At 35.7% G+C, this 20,224-nt stretch overlaps 1 protein-coding gene across 1 annotated transcript; it reads right to left on the reverse strand.

Annotated features, from left to right (window-relative positions):
* Positions 1-7,398: 7,398 nt before the first annotated feature.
* LOC128214179 (tripartite motif-containing protein 45-like) lies at positions 7,399-13,490 on the reverse strand. The gene is made up of 2 exons (XM_052920517.1): positions 13,397-13,490; positions 7,399-9,811 (listed from the first exon to the last, which is right to left on the reverse strand). Exon 2 carries the CDS (start codon positions 9,806-9,808, stop codon positions 8,867-8,869), a length of 942 nt encoding a protein of 313 aa, XP_052776477.1. The 5' UTR covers positions 9,809-9,811; positions 13,397-13,490; the 3' UTR covers positions 7,399-8,866.
* Between the last annotated feature and the right edge of the window lie 6,734 nt (positions 13,491-20,224).

The raw sequence follows: 20,224 nt of genomic DNA on the forward strand, positions 1-20,224 counted from the left end.
ATGCTCTTCTATGACAATTATGAATTAAAATATGATCTTACACTGTAATCAACAAAGATTCTCTATTTCAGTAGTACATTATATGTTTTGAAACATTTATATATATATATATATATATATATATATATATATATATATATATATATTAGGGATGGCAACGAGTAGTAAAATTGGTACTCGAGTACTCGGACAATATTTCGATCGAGTACTCGGGTACTCGATTACTCGGAAAAGAATTTGTTTTGGTGAAAGACAAGATCGTGTACACATGTATCGTTCATGGCGTATATAATGCGCGTTGGTCGTATTATTGGTCGTATTATTGGTCATTTTCATCTTTAAATTAGACTTTCATTATTTACTTTAACAGGAAATTAAATAAAAGGGAAACAAATGCTGTTTCATGCTTTTAATATTGTCTTTTTTCATTTCATATTAATGATTTTACATAAAGTATGCACGGCAAATTATCTACAATAAAGCTGGAAAGTTAAACCCGGATTTTATTCGAGCGTCTAGATAGCCGAGATTTATAATGAACATCAATCATAATTACAATAAACGAAAATTAATAGCTTACATAAAAAATAAAGAACGAATTACTTCGTACTGTATTATTGTTGTTTACCTCATTAATATTCATAATTCTTGATTTAAGATACCAACCAATCAATAGTGATAATCATTGCAAAAATAGTTAAAATACGCCCATTAATAATATCAATCCTCGTAACGGTCGCTACTTGTTCGCTCGTTAGCGTACATTGTTTGGTGAAAGGACTCTAAATGGTAAACAATAGAATTGTGTAGGTGATAGTTCCGCTATCAAAACTTCGCTAATTGACATCAGTGATAATTGGAAATAGGGGCCCTTTGCTGACAGTTTGCAACTCTCAACTTATTTATTAGGGTCAATTGTGTACACAGCGGGGATTAGAGGGACCGTAAATTGTCCTCTTGGCAACTAACCAGATCTGTTCCTTCGTCTGTAAATTGTGTATTTTGTGATTTTTATAGATTTTTTCCGAGTACTCGAGTAGTGATTTGGTACTCGAGTACTCGGACGTTCGATCGAGTACTCGGGTACTCGTTGCCATCCCTAATATAAATAGACACATGTATAGGGAAAGTCGTAAACCACCTGTAAAAAGTAATTTGTCCCTCTCAGCTTGGATAATGGTGGATTGTCCTGTTTCCATGATTTTGCCAGCGTTTTTCTCTTGATATAAAGAATGTGGATGTCCAATGCTGTCATCTGGCAAATTTATTCATGTATAGGTTCTAAAGAATTTTGATATTAGGAGTTAAAACATCACCTTTATCTTTCAAAACGGTACATCATAAGTGTCGACAAACTGGTGCTATTCGCGTATTGAGTTAATAAATATATAATACATTAATTTTAGAGGCAAAATACTCATTTTTACTTGGTGTATTTTGAGCATCAATGACTACTTCCTCCACACGACCAAGGCCGAGTCCTTTTTGAATATGTATTGATGAATGCATATGTTAGCACGAGCGGTCTGTAATACCTCAAGGATTTTTTTAGCCCGTTTCACCTCAATAAACAACTGGACGTTGTTGTTTTCATGTGTTGCAATGTTATTCTTGATTTCTACTACCTTAACCTTAAGGTTATCACATTTTGGCCTCAGGTTGTCGAGCATTGCTTCATCAATATTTTTCAACTTTTCTATGATCAGCATGAGTGATTTTTCTCTTTCGTTGAAGTACTTGTTGACCTCATCGCAACATCTTTTCAATTTAGAAATCTCACTTTCACCCATCTTTGCCATTAACTTCATATTCTTCTCAATTCTGCACAATCATCAATGTCTTTAAATAATCTAGTAATTGCTTTATCGATGTTTCCATACTCTGGACCACCCTTGAAGGCCTTGGATGTTTCTGATATAACATCAACATGGCAGGATCGATGGCTCTGCACTACACAGTGTCCACAGTTCATTTTTTGATGCGTTTGGCAGAAGTATTTGATAAACTCTTTGGGATGGATCTCACAAGGCTCTGTGCACTCGTTTTCATCTTGGTCTCCCTTGTTGAGGGTGGCAAATTTGATTTGTCAAGAAGAAAATGTCATCTAGTTATTTTCAGTTGGCTGTGTACACTTGCACACTCTGAGCAGAGGAACCCTTTACATACAGCACAGTACGCCTCGGCAGGTAGGGTGTCTCCATCCTTGGAGCAGGGTTGACAGTAGGTTTTGTCAACAGCAGATGTCTCCAGCTGTAGTTTCTTTCCGGGAACCGTCATGTCTAGTATGTAAAATGTTTAATTTTAAGGCAGAGAAGGCATGGGATCATGTTATTTTCGATTTCTTGTCTAAACTTTCGCAGATGGAGCATAAACTATTTACAAACAATATAGTATGCATCAGGAGGAGAGGTTTCCCAATCCTGGTAGCAGGGTTGACAGCAGATTGTGTCAACATCAGATGTCTCAAGCTATGTTTCTTTCAAGTGACCTCCATTTTCTAGTAACCACAGTCATAAAATGTGTATTATCAAGGCAAACATAATGTTGTTTTAGAAGCAATGTTTGTCTGTTACGATATAAAAATATTAAATTATAGCTACATACTATTTATTTACCAAAAATACGTAACATATATAATCTTTGCATCACTGTATCCATTATTCAAACCGGTTAATACATTGAAACCATGATCAAAAGTCAAAATGACAAGGGCACCTTCCGAACATTCTTTTAAACATTTTCAATTGATCTTTAAAAATCACAGCAAGTGTAAAGCAAGACAATGTTGATCTTATTATACTTTAGTACATTACTCTTATTAAGATGGTAATAAAAATAAGAAGTCGAAGAAGATTTATGCATGAAATAAGACAGCGCTGACATTATGAAAATTCAACTTTGTAAGAATATATTAATTTGTTTTTAAAAACTCGCATGAGATTTTAAAAAAGAATATTTTAAACAATAAATCTAAATCAATACCTTCGATAGTTGGAAGTTTCAAATACAAATATAAAAAACAAATTGTAAAACTTGTAATTGTTTGGTGGACTCTATTGAAGCGAATTGATCTATTTCGAAATATCTTCTATTAGACCTTGTAAGCTAATGTTTATCATTGCTTTTAGCATACATTGAACTTAACATCAGTATATCTTGAGAACTTTAAGTAATAGAATATAAAACATTTATTACTTGTATACATGTATAAATGTTGTAAAATTTAAAGTAATACTAAAAGAAAATTCATGGTTACCTTGTATGTTCTTGAGCCGTCTTAGGTAATGAGATCCCGTGAATGAGAAAGGTGAATCGATTTGAAATGGTATACTACTCTGAGGATAACATCAGGGGCGTAGCTGGGCCTATTACGAAGTATAGGCCCACTTGGTAGGGGGTTCGGGGGAGCTCCCCCGGGATTTATTTTAAACTACAGATCCAATATGGTGCGATTTGGCGTATATATGCCATGGCGCGTATTTGGTCATCAAAAATAGCTTCATACTAGTAATTCACTTGACTAAAATTTATTTTTGTCTTACGTATGATGTAGAGTAACAGAACTGAAAAACAAAGATTTGATACGAACTTGTCAAAGAGGCTTCAAAATAGAAAATACTATGTTATGGTTAAATAAGCGTCTCTATTTGGTTTTGTTTATGATAATATATCGAGGGTCTTCGAATAAAGTCGAAGTTCCTGCAATTGACTGAAGCAAATGTGTTTATGATTATATTTATGTCTATCTCAACATCGCGTTTAATATGGAGGACGCCAAGTGAGGATAACCTCTCGCCGGTCATTGAAGAACGAAGGTATGTCTTGATACGCCTCATATAACTGAAGGAAGGCTCACATAAGGTGGATGTGGCAGACATGGTCAGCAGTGTCTGCAGTGTAATGTATATGCGCGGATAAGCTGCCTCAGTTGTCTTGTTGTGTGTCACCAGCAGTGTCGAAAGCTTTCCAGCATGCAGCTGCCATCGCAGATTCTACCACCTTACTTCCTCGCTGAACTCTTGCCGAGTCTTGGGCAGGCCTGGATCATAGGCCTCGTAGATCCTGTCCACATTGGCCGGCTGGAGACCTTCAGATTTGGTCGGAATTAACCACTGATTAGCCTGGAAGCGCTATTCATTCTTCAGGATACGAGTATCCGCTTCTTGAATCTTATCACGTTTACCAGTTATTATGTTACTTATTAAGTGGAATTTGCAAACAATGACTAGGTAGTTACTGTAACAAGCCAAAAGTATGAATATTTAGATGTTTTTCATATACCTGAAGCTCACTGTTTCCACTAGAAAAATCATAAGCACACAGAAAATGAACATGACAGTAATCGAAATCAATATAGTCCATGGCTTGCATGAAACAATATATCGGACTTTATGCATGTATGGACTAATTGTCAGCATTTTCTCAATCGAGTAGTAATAACCTTCGAAAGGTTAGTTTCTAGTCAAATTTCTCAGCTTTCCTTACCATTAAAACTATTTATACTTCAAATTGTCTAAAGCACTGCTTGCATTGTACAGAACCTTTTGGTTTGTGGAGGTTGGTGTGAGCTAGCTAGAAGCCCAGTCAGCTTTATCAGGTGATTGACATGCATGCTTTTGTTTCAGTACTTAAGGGTTCGGGCTGCACACTAACCATCATCGTCGCATAGATCTCACTTTTCCTCCTATATAGGCTGTGTCCTAATGCCTTTTAAGCATTTGTCCTTCTTTATAAACAGACACAAAACAGTTACTGATCAATCTCAATTGAGCTTTTTTGGAAAAAGGAACCTTAAACATGTCATGTTTAGTCAGGATACTTAAACATTTCAGCCATGTATGCCAGACCTTGTTACATTTTTCAATAATCCTTAACAAGTGACCTATTTTGTTTTATAATTTATCATTGTTGGAAGCCTTTTGTTCATTTTTCACACATAATTAAATATTTAAATGTCTGACTCCAACAAAAGCAAACAGCTTTTTATTCCAGTATCGTTCAGTTTTATTAAGATCAACATTATCCTAAATTTTGTTTAAAATATAAAACAAGAACTGAGCCATATGTGCGCAATCCTATGTAATATGACTTATAAATGAGGTCTTGCTCCCATTTTTATGACTTTGCAAAGAACTTCTTAGTAGGTTGAGTAGCAAAGGAGACTTTACAACCTTTATATTTAAGCCCAATGCTTGACTTTGAAGATTTGCCAAGAATAACTATTAGTCAGAGTTATGGACCATTCTATTCGGTATATTTATTTAACTAGTTTTAATACCCAGTGATATGTTTTGCTAACTATTCCAATGCGGTAGTCCCAACCCTTTCTACTAAGCTATTTTTGCTTGGTGTAGCTTTTTGGTATCACGTTAAGTGTCTAATTAGCAATTACTATGTGTATCTTTGAATACTTTGCTTGACTATGTTTTTATTATATTTTTGGATGTTCAATTTTAAATCAAGAATGATGAATGATGACACTAATGCTATGCCAAAACCTCAGCACATTTTCTTCATACGAAAACAAGAAAATTCCGAATAACAACTTTTTAGAAAACAAACAGATAATCAATGTATAGTAAAAATGTATATGTTAAATCACATATCATGTAATGTTAAATCAACTAGAATTCAATAAGAGGATTTATCTAAATTGAAGAAAAAAACACTCAAACTCGAAGATACATGACATTTAATATAAAAAACTATGACCGCTTTCGCCTCCGATCAATTATTTGAACATTTTAGTTAAATTTTTGATCCTTAGAGTGCACGTGTTGCATGTTCAGTAGATGAACCTCATTTATTTTGTTGTAACAGGTCAAACGTTAAGGCCATAATGATCTCTACTCGAGCAGTTATGAGCACTCCTCTCTTAATGTCTTATAGGCGCTACCCGCATAACTCAAACAGTGTCAAAACTACATCAGTGAAAATTGGTGTTTGCAATTAGAAAAGTAAGATTGATGATGTCTCTCCGCCATTCCGAAAAAAAGAATCCTGCGATAACTTAAGACGTAAGCAAGCTAGGTTTATGAATCATTAGAGACAAGTGAATAGGGAAGGATAGGGATAAGTATTTCAAACTGTTACTATGGCAACATAACTGATAGAGGACGTTTGTATTGCTAGCAATACTCCGTGACCTCTTATTAAAGGAAACTCCACAAGACTTCAACGACTCAAATTGCACGCAATATGAAAATCGTAGCTCACTTTTACGCACATGGTACAAAATGTAGAAAAACAGCTATGTGCTAATCAAGTATTGCCCAATGCTCAAATTGAGAGCTGTTTTGACAGTGTGTGTAAGAGTAAATAATGTTTCGGGAACATGTTAATGAATGGGAATTCAATAAATTATTTCGGAATTATGGATAACCTGAATGTGCCGTACACAAAATTCCTGCTCATATCTCTCAAAAGTCTGAGTTAAACGAATCATATTCTAAAGCAATACTATGTTTCTTAACCAAAACCTATTCGGTTATTAATGAATATTCAAATATTTTCAAGCCATGTTGGGTAGTACTATTTCACACTTTGAGGTCAATATAAAAACAACCTATAAACGTTTTCAACTCCGATCAAGACCTTGTACGTGTGTATAGACACTTCAAAGATTTTATGCGCATTGAGTATGGTAAGTAGATGACCGTGTTTATTATTTGGTATTATGTCAAAGCTAGGTGGCCCTTATTGATGTTGGGATCAATAGGATAAAGTTTAATGTCATGTTAATGACATTTAATATACATTCTATGATAGCTCTCGTCTCTTATCAGTTACTTGAACGTTTAGGTGTAGACTATTGAAACTTATGCATATTACTGAATTAGTCTGACCGTGATCTGTTTTGGGGTAACAGGTCAAATGTTAAGGCCAATGTGACCTTTACTCGAAAGTTTATGGGTGTTCCCATTCTAATGTCTAATAGGCGCTCCTGGCATTTATTTAACAGTGTAAAACTAAATTCACGGAACTTGGTGGTTGCCATGAGAACATTGGATGTCATACGTGAAAATATGAATCCTGTGATAACTTAAGACGTATGCAAGCTAGGTACATGAATCGTTTGGTACAGGTGGATAAGGGCAAATAAGATATCTTTTATAACTTTTACTATGGCAATTAATTCGGTGGGGGTACTTTTGGATTGCGAGCAATTCTCGGTGAACGCGCATAAATGGGAACTCCACAAAACTTTGCAATAAAGGTCAATGGTTAATTTGGGAGTCAATGCTGCCAAATATGAAATTTATAGCATACTTCGAGTCTCAGCCATAACGTATTAACTATCAATAGGAATTTAATGAAAGTTTGGGCTTAATGTGTCCCCATAAACTTCTTGCGCATAGCTCCAAGATTAAAGTTGAACGCAACATATTTAAGACAGAATACTTTGCTTCGCAAACGTTTATTTGCAATTATTAATGAATATTTCAAGAAATACAAGCTATTTTGAAATAGAGCAATAAAGGTTTTACAGAAATTTTTCGTATCTCAGCTATAGCGTTTTTACGTGTTAATGGAAATCAATTCAATCTTCACAGAAAATATATAGGAGGACACCATTTTGTAGGCGTTTGTACAGATTAGCTGTATAGTAAGCAAACCTTTCATTCAACATATGCTAAATACAATGCCAATATCCGCCTGTTAAGGCATAATCGTAGACACCAGACGAATGGATTGTTATGTATGACATCTAGAAATACCGTTAGTATGGTAATGTCGTTTCTTCGAAGCATTCAACAAAGTATACCTTAAATGAAGAAAGGAAAGAAAGAGTAACAATCAAAACTAATTTTCCATTCCGTTTCATGTGAATGCATATGTGTACAATTTTACAGAGAAACAGTATAGGTAAAAAAATCAGTTATATTTAAATTCTGGTACTGGCATCTGCTGAAAGTTGATCGACAACCAAAAACATACTCTGGCGACCTTGTGAAATTGCTTCAAGACGACATTCTAAGATAATAGGTAACAATGGAAAATAGCAAAATATCACGAAAGGTATGGTTGAAGAAAAACACGTACTTCTTCCCTTCGTTGATATATTTTCACTTCTATTTGTACAGGTTTTAAACAATGATTAGTCCAAATTGCCGCTTTTATTTAAATGCATTATACACTTTTACTGAATTGTTCAAATCAGCATATCCGATACGATAAGAGGTAATAAAGAGCTTGTTTTGGGGTGGAATGTAGACGCAATGTCTTGTTGATTGTATCCCGTGATCTTCCACAAGCAACTGGCTCAAATTGCCACTGGATAGGTTTATGCACATAATGTTGATACTTTTGTCACAACAGATAATCAGCTGGTTCGCAAACATCGATATGCCCCTTGGACCTTTCAATGCAGGATCCCTGAACGTCTGGAGGACGTTTAGGTTCATGTCAAGCTTTGTGATGGTGTCCTTTCCACAGTCCGATACATAGACGAAGGCAGTCCGACTTTCCCTGACCACAATAAGGTGGTAGGGACGTTTAAACATTTGCATACCCCAGCGATTCTTTTCGATCTTTCTGATAACGTCCCCATTCATGTCCAGTATCTCGACTTTTCCAGAGTGGTTAGACACTATTAGCTAAAGTTACTTAAAAAAACTTTTCTCAATATAGCACCTCAATATTGGCAACACACTGGTGTCCTATGACTCTCGTGAAATAAAATTACACTGGAATAATTTTTTTTTTGAAAGGTAACACATATATAGTGTAAGTCATAAATGGTCCCTCTTTCGGTGTATACGTTTTAAAACAGGTACTTAAGATGTTTGATAATGGAAGTTTCAAGAAAACACTGCTTAATGACCAGATGTTGTTCACGTATTGGGCCATTCGGTAAGGAATAATCTTATAAAACATAATTTTCATTGGTAAAATATTTAACATGTATACCTAATGCATTTTGCGTATCAATGACTTCTTCTTTCACAACGCCAAGGCCGGTAGTGGATTCCATCAGCCTCTCTGTGGCCGAATCGATATTGAATCTGTATTGATGAATAGTATTCTGCTTGTTGATTTCAGCAAGAGTGGTCTGTGTTATTTCTAGAAGTTGTTTGGCCCGTTTCGCCCCTATAAACAACTGGATTGTGTTGTTTTCTTGCGTTTTAAGGTTATTCTTTATTTCTTCTACCTCAGCCTTCAGGTTATCACATTTTGGCCTCAGGTTGTCCAGCAATGCTTCATCGATATTTTTCATCTGTTCAATGAGTTTAAGGAGTGCATTTTCTCTTTCGTCGAAGTATTTATTCACCTCATCTCGACATCTTCTTAGTTTAGAAACCTCACTATCACCAATCTCTGCTATTACCGTCTTGTTCTTCTCAACGTCAGATGCACACTTATCAATGTCTTTAAATAACTTAGCGATTGCTTTATCGATGTCGCCATACTCTGGACCATCCTTGAAGGCTAGGGATATATTTGAGATGACATCAACATGGCATGATCGATGGTTCTGCACTACACAGTGTCCGCAATTCAGGGTCTGGTGGGAGGGGCAGAAGTATTTGATGAACTCTTTTGGATGGATCTCACAAGGTTCTATGTATTCATCGTCATCGTCTTGGCCACTCATTGAAGTAGGCATGTTGGATTTGTCAAGGAGAGCATGTGACCTAGTCATTTTCAGTTTCTTGTGTACACTTGCGCAGTTTGAACAGAGGAACTCTTTACAAACAGTACAGTACGCCTCAGCAGGAAAGGTGTCCCCATCCTGGGAGCAGGGCTGACAGTAGCTTGTGTCAACGGCAGATGTCTTTAGATGAAGCTTTTTCCCGGGGACTTCCATGGCCTAGCATACAAAGTTAAAAACAAGAGCTGTCACAGTATGTGACGAATGCCCCCGAATGTGACATTGACCTACGAACAAGGTCAGTACATGAAAAGTTGATCTTGCCTTTACGTTTCAAGTACATATGGCAAGTTATTTTAAATTGCCTCTGAACATAAAAAAATACCACCCATACTTGACAACATACACTGTTATGTCCTTATATTCAGAATTCCCTTGTGAATAAACACTTAGTGTATCTTTCACCTTAGAGGTAGGGACATGGGTCTTGCACACGACACGTCATCTTGGTATGTGGAACACATGTAGCAAGTGATTTTAAAATCTGTCAATACAAGGGAAAGTAACAGCCCTGACACGACAACCTAAACTCTATGTCCTTATATGCAGCACTCCATTGTGAATAAACACTAAGTGTGACCTTGACCTTTGAGGTAGGGACACGGGTCTTGCACGCGACACGTCGTCTTGGTATGTGGAACACATGTGGCAAGTCATTTTAAAATCTGTCCATACAAGGGAAAGTTACAGCCCGGACACGACAACCTATACTCTATGTCCTTATATGCAGCACTCCATTGTGAATAAACACTATGTGTGACCTTGACCTTTGAGGCAGGGACACGGGTCTTGCACACGACACGTCGTCTTGGTATGTGGAACACATGTGGCAAGTTATTTTAAAATCTGTCCATACAAGAGAAAGTTACAGCCCGGACACGACAACCTATACTCTATGTCCTTATATGCAGCACTCCATTGTGAATAAACACTAAGTGTGACCTTGACCTTTGAGGTAGGGACACAGGTCTTGCACGCGACACGTCGTCTTGGTATGTGGAACACATGTGGCAAGTCATTTTAAAATCTGTCCATACAAGGGAAAGCTACAGCCCGGACACGACAACCTATACTCTATGTCCTTATATGCAGCACTCCATTGTAAATAAACACTAAGGGTGACCTTGACCTTTGAGGTAGGGACACGGGTCTTGCACGCGACACGTCGTCTTGGTATGTGAAACACTTGTGGCAAGTTATTTTAAAATCTGTCCATACAAGAGAAAGTTACAGCCCGGACACGACAACCTATACTCTATGTCCTTATATACAGCACTCCATTGTAAATAAACACTAAGTGTGACCTTGACCTTTGAGGTAGGGACACGGGTCTTGCACGCGACACGTCGTCTTGGTATGTGGAACACATATGGCAAATTATTGTAAAATCTGTCCATACAAGAGAAAGTTACAGCCCGGACACGACAACCTATACTCTATATCCTTATATGCAGCACTCCATTGTGAATAAACACTAAGTGTGACCTTGACCTTTGAGGTAGGGACACAGGTCTTGCACGCGACACGTCGTCTTGGTATGTGGAACACATTTGGCAAGTTATTTTAAAATCTGTCCATACAAGGGAGAGTTACAGCCCGGACACGACAACCTATACTCTATGTCCTTATATGCAGCACTCCATTGTGAATAAACACGCAGGGTGACCTTGACCTTTGAGGTAGGGACACGGGTCTTGCACGCGACACGTCGTCTTGGTATGTGGAACACATGTGGCAAGTTATTTTAAAATCTGTCCATACAAGGGGAAGTTACAGCCCGGACACGACAACCTATACTCTATGTCCTTATATGCAGCACTCCATTGTGAATAAAAACTAAGTGTGACCTTGACCTTTGGGGTAGGGACACGAGTCTTGCACGCCACACGTCGTCTTGGTATGTGGAACACATGTGGCAAGTTATTGTAAAATCTGTCCATACAAGGGAAAGTTATAGAGCCGGACGGACTGACGGACGGACGGACGGACGGACGGACGGACGGTGCGATTTTAATATGCCCACCTTCGGGGGCATAAAAATACCACCCATACTTGACAACCTACACTGTTATGTCCTTATATTCAGAATTCCCTTGTGAATAAACACTTAGTGTATCTTTCACCTTAGAGGTAGGGACATGGGTCTTGCACGCGACACGTCGTCTTGGTATGTGGAACACATGTGTCAAGTTTTTTTTTAAATCTGTCCATACAAGAGAAAGTTACAGCCCGGACACGACAACCTATACTCTATGTCGTTATATGCAGCACTCCATTGTGAATAAACACTAAGTGTGACCTTGACATTTGAGGTAGGGACACGGGTCTTGCACGCGACACGTCGTCTTGGTATGTGGAACACATGTGGCAAGCTATTTTAAATTCTGTCCATACAAGAGAAAGTTACAGCCCGGACACGACAACCTATACTCTATGTCCTTATATGCAGCACTCAATTGTGAATAAACACTAAGTGTGACCTTGACCTTTGAGGTAGGGACACGGGTCTTGCACGCGACACGTCGTCTTGGTATGTGGAACACATGTGGCAAGTTATTTTAAAATCTGTCCATACAAGGGAAAGTTACAGAGCCGGACGGACGGACGGACGAACGGTGCGATTTTAATATGCCCACCTTCGGGGGCATAAAAATATAATATATATAAAAGCAAACATTGTGTTGTTACAGTAGCTATTACAGTAGTTATTGTTTGTCTGTTACAATGAGAAAATGTTAAATTAGAGCTTCATACTATTTACACGCAAATATACAAAGCTGTCATCAGCAAAGATAAACTTCTCATCACTGTAAAAGTGTTGAAAATAAGTCTAGATGAGTTTTTTTTAACATTTTATCAAACATTTTCAATTGATCTTGAAAATTAGGTTTAAATATCGCAGCAAGTATGAATCAGTTAAATGCTGACTTTGTCTTTTTTCAAAACAATTAATTTCTTCTGACAAACAGAAATTAATAGTCTAGTCCTTAGCCACTAAAGTTCAAATCAATGTCAGTGGATAAAGTTACTGATAACTTAAAATGTTGATATCAGTTATAAAATGGGTGCATGTAAACTACAATTGATTGAATTAAATCAAAACTTTGAATGTTTAAAAATTCAACAAATGGCGTTATTTTGATTAGTGTGGTGAACTCTATAGATTTAAATAATTTGAATGCACCCCCACGCAGCCCAGCCCCTTAACTTGTCCAAGGGAAGATTTAAAAGTCCATATATGAGAAACATATTAATACAAACCACTGGAATACATCATTTCAGATGTACTATGGTCAAAAATATGTTTTGGAAGTCACACACACCCCCATCAACAAATAATAATTACTGTTTTTTTTTAGGATTACGGGGTTTGGACTCTTACACCAACATAACGTTACTCTTATTAAATATGTCTTGAAAATAAAAGTTTAACCTATACATGTTTGCATGAAATAAGACGAATTTAATGTATTATTGGTTATCCATCGCCGGTTAAGAGTTTAAAAATCCCCAAAAAATATTATACTTAAGATGTTTGGTGATCTCCATTGACGCTATATTATCTATATTGAAATATCTACTACTCAACATTTTAAGCTTACCTTCCCCTTAAGTTTATCATTAATTTAACCATTCGTTGAGTACTTTGAGTACATGTAATTAGATTTTAAGAAATTTAAATAACAAAATATAAACGGAAAAAGTCAAGGCAAAACGAATTCAAGACGTATCGGATGCACTTACATCGTGAGGAAGAAGCAGTATGAACGAATTCAAATGAACAAAAGAACCCCAAGACACAAATTGTTATTCTTCGTAAAAGGGCAAATTTTCTACTAAGGGAAACAACTTTACAAACATTGAGACTAAAAAACGTAATGGTGCACTTAAATACGTAACGAAACCCTAAATTATAAACATCCTAATGCATTTTATAAGTAGAACACAATATATATGAATAAATGTTAAAAAATTAAAATCCATGCTAAAAAAGTTTTAAGGTTACCTTTTCTGTTCTGTATCGTTTAAAGCAATGAGAACCAGTGAAAGAGGAAGTTAAATGAATTCCAAATGTGAAATTTCTCTGATAGGAAATATGTCACGATTACAAAATAGTTATAACAAGTTTTTTCAGCCTTTATAGTAACTCTATCATTGTAAAGTTCATTTAATGCGAGAGAACAAGCCTTTATTATGTACCCGAACTAAACAATTGTTTGTGTTTCTTCGTCCATTTTGTCTTTATCATTATCTTGGTGTAATTTCAATATTAAACAAAGTCATGATTGCAGAACACATCACTAACAAAATGTGTCCAAAACAAAACAACAACTCGCCAATTTCTCAAAGGTCAAGTCATGCTTGGGGGTCACAGCAAACCAATATAACATCGTTTTAACAGTATTTAATCCTTGTGTCCATGACGTTGCGCTGATGTGATTGAACGATCTGCAGAAAGCAACAACAACATACATGTCGGATTCTTTGGCCGATTGTCCAGAACTCCATTATGTTTACAACATGATTACCAACATCTTTGTTAGCTTGTAACGGGACATATTTGATGATGTGTTTGTATGTTTAGATATAAACAAGTTCAACGTAATCATGATTCTCAAATCTTGTTAGAAATACATCAAACAATAAGCTTATCCATTAAATTGCCAGAGCAGTAACAGTTTTGAAATTTAACAACGATGACGTTAACATTTTTTTAAACTGTTGGCTCTATGTGTTTACAACAGTGATTACACACATGTAATAGGAATTTATTGTTCTACTATTAAAAGCACAATGGTACTTCTCCTTGTCAATAATCCCGCATGGACCCATTATTGTTTACAACTGTCAAAGTCATGGCTGGGAATTAAAGCAAACATGGTTAAAACACTTTTTGACGTTTATGTCGATGACGTTGCGTTGTTATGAATGACAACTTTTGGACTTGCTAGTCAATATACTCAAGTATGGGCTTTATAATAATAAATATAGCCAGCGAATATAATTGTTATCGAACACCTATTTAATGCAATATTGTACTCACTGTGAAAAAACTCTCGTTGACCCATTTTGTTTGACAATATTCACCGCGAATACTCATGCAACAACAGACCCTTTTCGCTATTCTCTCCATCAGTTATACTTACTTTTTTCAAGTAATATTGAAATTGACTGTGAAACATATTAGTGACACAGCTACATATCTAACATGTAATATTAAATGCAGTCGGTCAGTTTAATCACATTATTGTATACATCCAATACTGTCTTGTCTGTCTTGGTCCGATGTCTTTCTAAAAGCTGTAGTGCATTTGGCGGAGTCGACACCGCAACATTTCATTGCTTCAAAACATGGAAACCTTTTGTTTTTTTATGTTTTATTTAGAATGGCAACTTTACTGTTCTTGACTGTATTGGTTGTCAGAGGATTACCATTGAATGTTCTTAAGTGGTTACAGAGCAGTTTGTTTGTTTGTCGGCAACTTTGGAAACTGATCTCGGCAACATATTTGAAAATACATTTTTCCAGTTTCACAACATTTGGCAAATATGGGATGTATATCAACATACAATAATAAACGATCGGTGTGGGACCAGCAATCATTCGTCAACTGTTTGTCTTTGTAATAATCAACTGTTATCATAACATCCATATAACAGCAAGTAGAGCCTTTTTAGTGGAAACATTTTGAGGCATAGCCGATATATCTAAGATGACATAAATACGGCAAGATCGATGGCTCTGCACTACACAGTGTCCGCAATTAAGGGTCTGATGGGTGGGGCAAAAGTAGTTGATGAACTCTTTTGGATGGAACTCACAAGGTTCCATGTACTCATCGTCATCCTCTTGGCCACTCATTGAGGTAGGCATGTTGGATTTGTGAAGGACGGCATGTGATCTAGTCACTTTTTGTTTCTTGTGTACACTTGCACATATGGAGCAAAACTACTCTTTACAAACAGTACAATAAGCCTCAGCAGGGAGAGTTTCTCCGTCATGGGAGCAAGGCTGACAGTAGATTGTGTCAACGGCAGAAGTCTCTAGCTGTAGTTTTTTTTCCGGGGACTTCCATTTGCTAGTTACAAAAGTAAATAAATTGTATTGTCGAGGGAATTATTAAGGTTTTACAATTCGGAAAGTATTATATTTAAGGAACATAATATTTATTAACATAATAGACTTACTTCTCATCACAGTTTTCTGTTTCATTACCAATGGTTAAACTAAAGTCATGATTACATGTATAGGTAAAAAACACAAAAATTATTTCTGAAAAATTATATTCAACATTCCAATCATGAAATATAGTAATAATAATATCACAGCATGTATGAGGTTAAAAAATGTTGAATTAATTAGAATTCGGTAAATTTGCATTAAATAAATACCTGTTTTTTAAACGTATCATTTTGATAAACGGAAGATTTATATGGTCCTCTGTCATTTTAATTTAAATGTTATGTCATTTAATGAAGTTAATGATAACTCAATCAATTGACTTCAAATATGTTCAACATATTGGTTTACTTTAATTTGTTGGTGTACTCTATAGATGCAAAATATAAGATAAGTTCATCATTGATTTCACCATAGTGTGCTTCACTTCATAGATAGTTTGCACTTAATACAATATTTACTAGAACCTTAATTACTTGTGTGTCAATGTATATATGGGAAGACACCCAACACCCAATCACCACATAATAATAACATATGTTGTTTAGGTTTTGGTGTTGGGACACTCAGATAAAGTTTCGCACCGAAAGTGCGCCCCTCTAATATCAATATTACACTACTCATATTAAATATGTCATGAAAATATGAAGTTGAAGTACATCTACGAATGAAATATGGCAACGTTGATATTTTAGAAAACAACCTTGCAAGAATTCCGTTCATATAGGTTTAAAGATATTCCAATGACTTGAAATATATAACGTATTTATTATAAGCTAACAAATGTAAGTAAAACCATCGGCGGTTGGAAGTTTTAAACATTCGATATATTGTAATATTATTCTTTTGTTGAAGTGTTAGGAGGACTTCATTGAAACGATATTATCTATTTTGAAATATCTTCTACTCATTGACAAGCTATTGTTTAGCATTGAATTAGTTTACCATACGGTTAACTTCATATTATTAGATATTAAATTTTAGAAAGTAAATATATACGAAATTTGTCGTTACTTGTTACGTGTATATATGATGTGAACTTAAAATCATACTCAAAAAATGTTAAGGTTACCTTGTCTGTTCTTGTGCCGTCTTAGGTATTAAGATCCCGTGAAAGAGGAAGTTGAATGAATCTGAAATGGAATATTACTCTAAACTAAAAGTCTGTCACGGTTATGAAATAGTTATAAAACTTGTTACTTCCTTTTTCAGTGGCTGCTCTATCAATGTAGGGTATGGATAAGGTTATTTTATGCGAGAGCACAAGCCTTTCATGTGTTGTTTTTTTCATTAATTTTATTATTATTATTATTATTATTATTATTATTATTATTATTATTATTATTATTATATACCAGATTTTATAGAGCTCATTCATGTACAAAATACACGTTCAAAAGTGCTTTACAAACTTCATATTACATAAAATAAAAAACAGAATAACCATTTTTGATATAAAAAGGTTTAAATAAATTCCCAATACCGAATTGTAAATTAAAACAAATAAAACATTTTTGAACAAAGATCACTTTATAAAACATTGCAAAATAATTAAAACAGTTGTAAAAGTTAATGTGGATTAAATATTATAACTAGTTATATATGATTAAGTTTTAAGATTACATATTGTCTTTTTAATATAAATTTGATATTGTACATATAATCAGTTCCCATATATTCCTCAGTGAAAAAGTGAGTTTAGAGTGCTTTTTTGAAACTAGCCAATGTTTTTCAGTCCTTTATATACAAGAGGGAAGCGCGTTACACAACCCTGCAGCTGCTGACAAAAAGCTCCCGTCGCCATATCTTACTGTACGACTTTTTGGAACCATAAGTGTTAAAGACTTGTTTTGGGATCTTAAGTTCCTGGATGGCGCGTATTTTTCAATAATGTTTACTACATATTTTGGTCACTGAGTGCTTTAAAAGTATATGCAAGAATCTTGTTCTCCATCCTGCACAGCACTGGAAGCCAATGGTGTCCGCGTAACACGGGAGTAATGTGGTCATATCTAGATGTTCTGGAAATGATTCGAACTGCCGTATTTTGCACATTCTGTAGTTTGTTGATTGAAAGTTTTGGTATTTCCTTTAGAAGAGCACTGCAATAATCCAACCGTGATGTGACAAGAAAGTTCACAAGAATTCTAGTTGCAGTTGATGATAGATATTGCCTGATGTCGCCGATTTTCCGTAACTGTGTAAATGAATTTTTACATACACTGTTCACATGTTTTTTTTCATTTTCATGTTCGAGTTCAGAAAAGCACCGAGGTTTCTAACGCTAGACGATTGCTTGATTTCAGAATTGTCCACACACACACATATATTAGCAACTGATCCAGCATTGTTTTCAGATGAAAACATTATTACTTCTGTTTTGTCAGCATTAAGTTAAATCATGTTGTTAGTCACCAAATTTACTATATCTCAGGCAGCTTTCAAAACGATGAATGGTCTCTTCGCTAGAAATAAAGTCCGCAGGTTTAAAAGATAAGTACAACTATGAATCGTCCGCATAGAAATGATTGTCAAGTCCGTGCTTTCTGCAGCTAGTTCGAACAGGTTTTGTGTACATAGTGTAGTTTTTTGGTCTAAGGACGGATCCCTGGGGTAAACTGAATGAGCACTGGTATTGATAGCTCATATTCAATACCCATAGACAATATGATATTAGAATATCTTAAAACGGATGCTGAGTACTGCATGCATAAGGTAACTAGTCTGCCATAGTTTACACTTTATAACTTTCTATGAAGGACCATTAGTCAAACAGGGGGCGACGTAAGCATCAGAACGTATTCGAAACACATTGACGAGTGGACAATATTTGCATGCCACTCTACTACCCGTTATGCAAGCGATAATAAACAAGTCAACACATATTATTGTCCATTAAACAACGCAACTCGTTTAGCATATGTCTGTGTGCCATTCCAAAGGCATTTCTTTGTAATTAAAATACATTAATCAATGAACAATTATTGGAGAAGTGTATTACCATAGTGCGTTGGTGCACATACGGATCGGATCATTAACCCTTGAAACAGCGTATATGTGTCCACCCCGAACCATCACTATGTAACTAATAAACTTTAATTAGTGAAACGTATACGATGTGTGTAAAACCAAAGCGCGACGGTGCGCGCACTCGTTCCTTCCTGATCAGATAAGAAACACTAAATCTGTTGCCCCTTTTATCATTGAGAACAACTTAAATCGGAGCAATGTATCCTAGAGATTATTTAAAAGAACATGGTCTGCATGTATGTACTTCTTGATCCCTGTGACCTCTATTAGCACAATTGCACGGTAAAATATATTTTATTTTATTTTTTATATTCGGCCGTCACCGTTATACATTCGAAAGTTCACGTGGTACGCTATTCTCCAACCTGTGAGTGACATAATGTTACATACGCTAGTTATCAAATGACATAATAGGTCAGATGGTAACGTCTAAAGACATGAACACTTTATGATTCTTTTTTGTATTATGCTCGAATGTTCGAATCCTGATCATGTGTGTGTGTGTGTGTGTGCGTGTGCGTGCGTGCGTGCGTGCGTGTGTGTTTGTTTTCTTTGATATCATTGTATCTTATAAGAAGAATATGTATGTCATAATTTGTAGGGCAAAAAAGCGGTTTCTAAGACAACATAAATAGTCTGGATGTCTTTTCGCTCATCCGGACACAAGACTTTTCAATCCTTACACTGAAATGCGGCAGAAAAGTCGAGCGCGCTGTTTCTGTGACAGCTCTTGTGATAGGAAGAAGTTGATTGCCAACTTGGAACATGGAAAAAAATGTTAAATATATATTGTGTATTTGGCATTTAAGTTAATTTAATGCACTCCAAGAACTTCTGATGTTTGAAATGTGTTTTCATTTTTTATTCCTTATTCAGTAAGAGGATGGAATTCATTTAACTAATATATTCAATACACCATGCAGCTCTTCAAATTGTTGAAAACAATTATTTTACAAAATCTGATATTAAAGGGACTAGGCACCAGATGATAACATTGTAAGAAAAAGAGAAAATTGTCAAAAACTAACATAAAGTTTATATGGTTGTGTACAGCGCATTGAATCTTACTTACTGATGTATTATATCGTTAACGGCCCGATTTTTGCAAAGAATTCCAAATAGAAATTTGCTTGGTTTGGCTACCGTGTATATCCAAGAAAAAGATTGGGTTTGTATATGTATCTGTTCTAATCATGTGACTTTCACTTTGCTAAAAATGCTCACTTGAACCGGGCCACCATTATGTGCTATTTTTAAACGGGTAAACTAAACTGAGACAGCGACAAAATATTATTTTAATCGTGTAAAATGGTATATTATCGGTCTCTCACTAGTTGGTATTGATTATGAAAAAGAAAAAA

This window comes from Mya arenaria, chromosome 13, assembly GCF_026914265.1.
Source record: "Mya arenaria isolate MELC-2E11 chromosome 13, ASM2691426v1".
NCBI lineage: Eukaryota > Metazoa > Mollusca > Bivalvia > Myida > Myidae > Mya > Mya arenaria.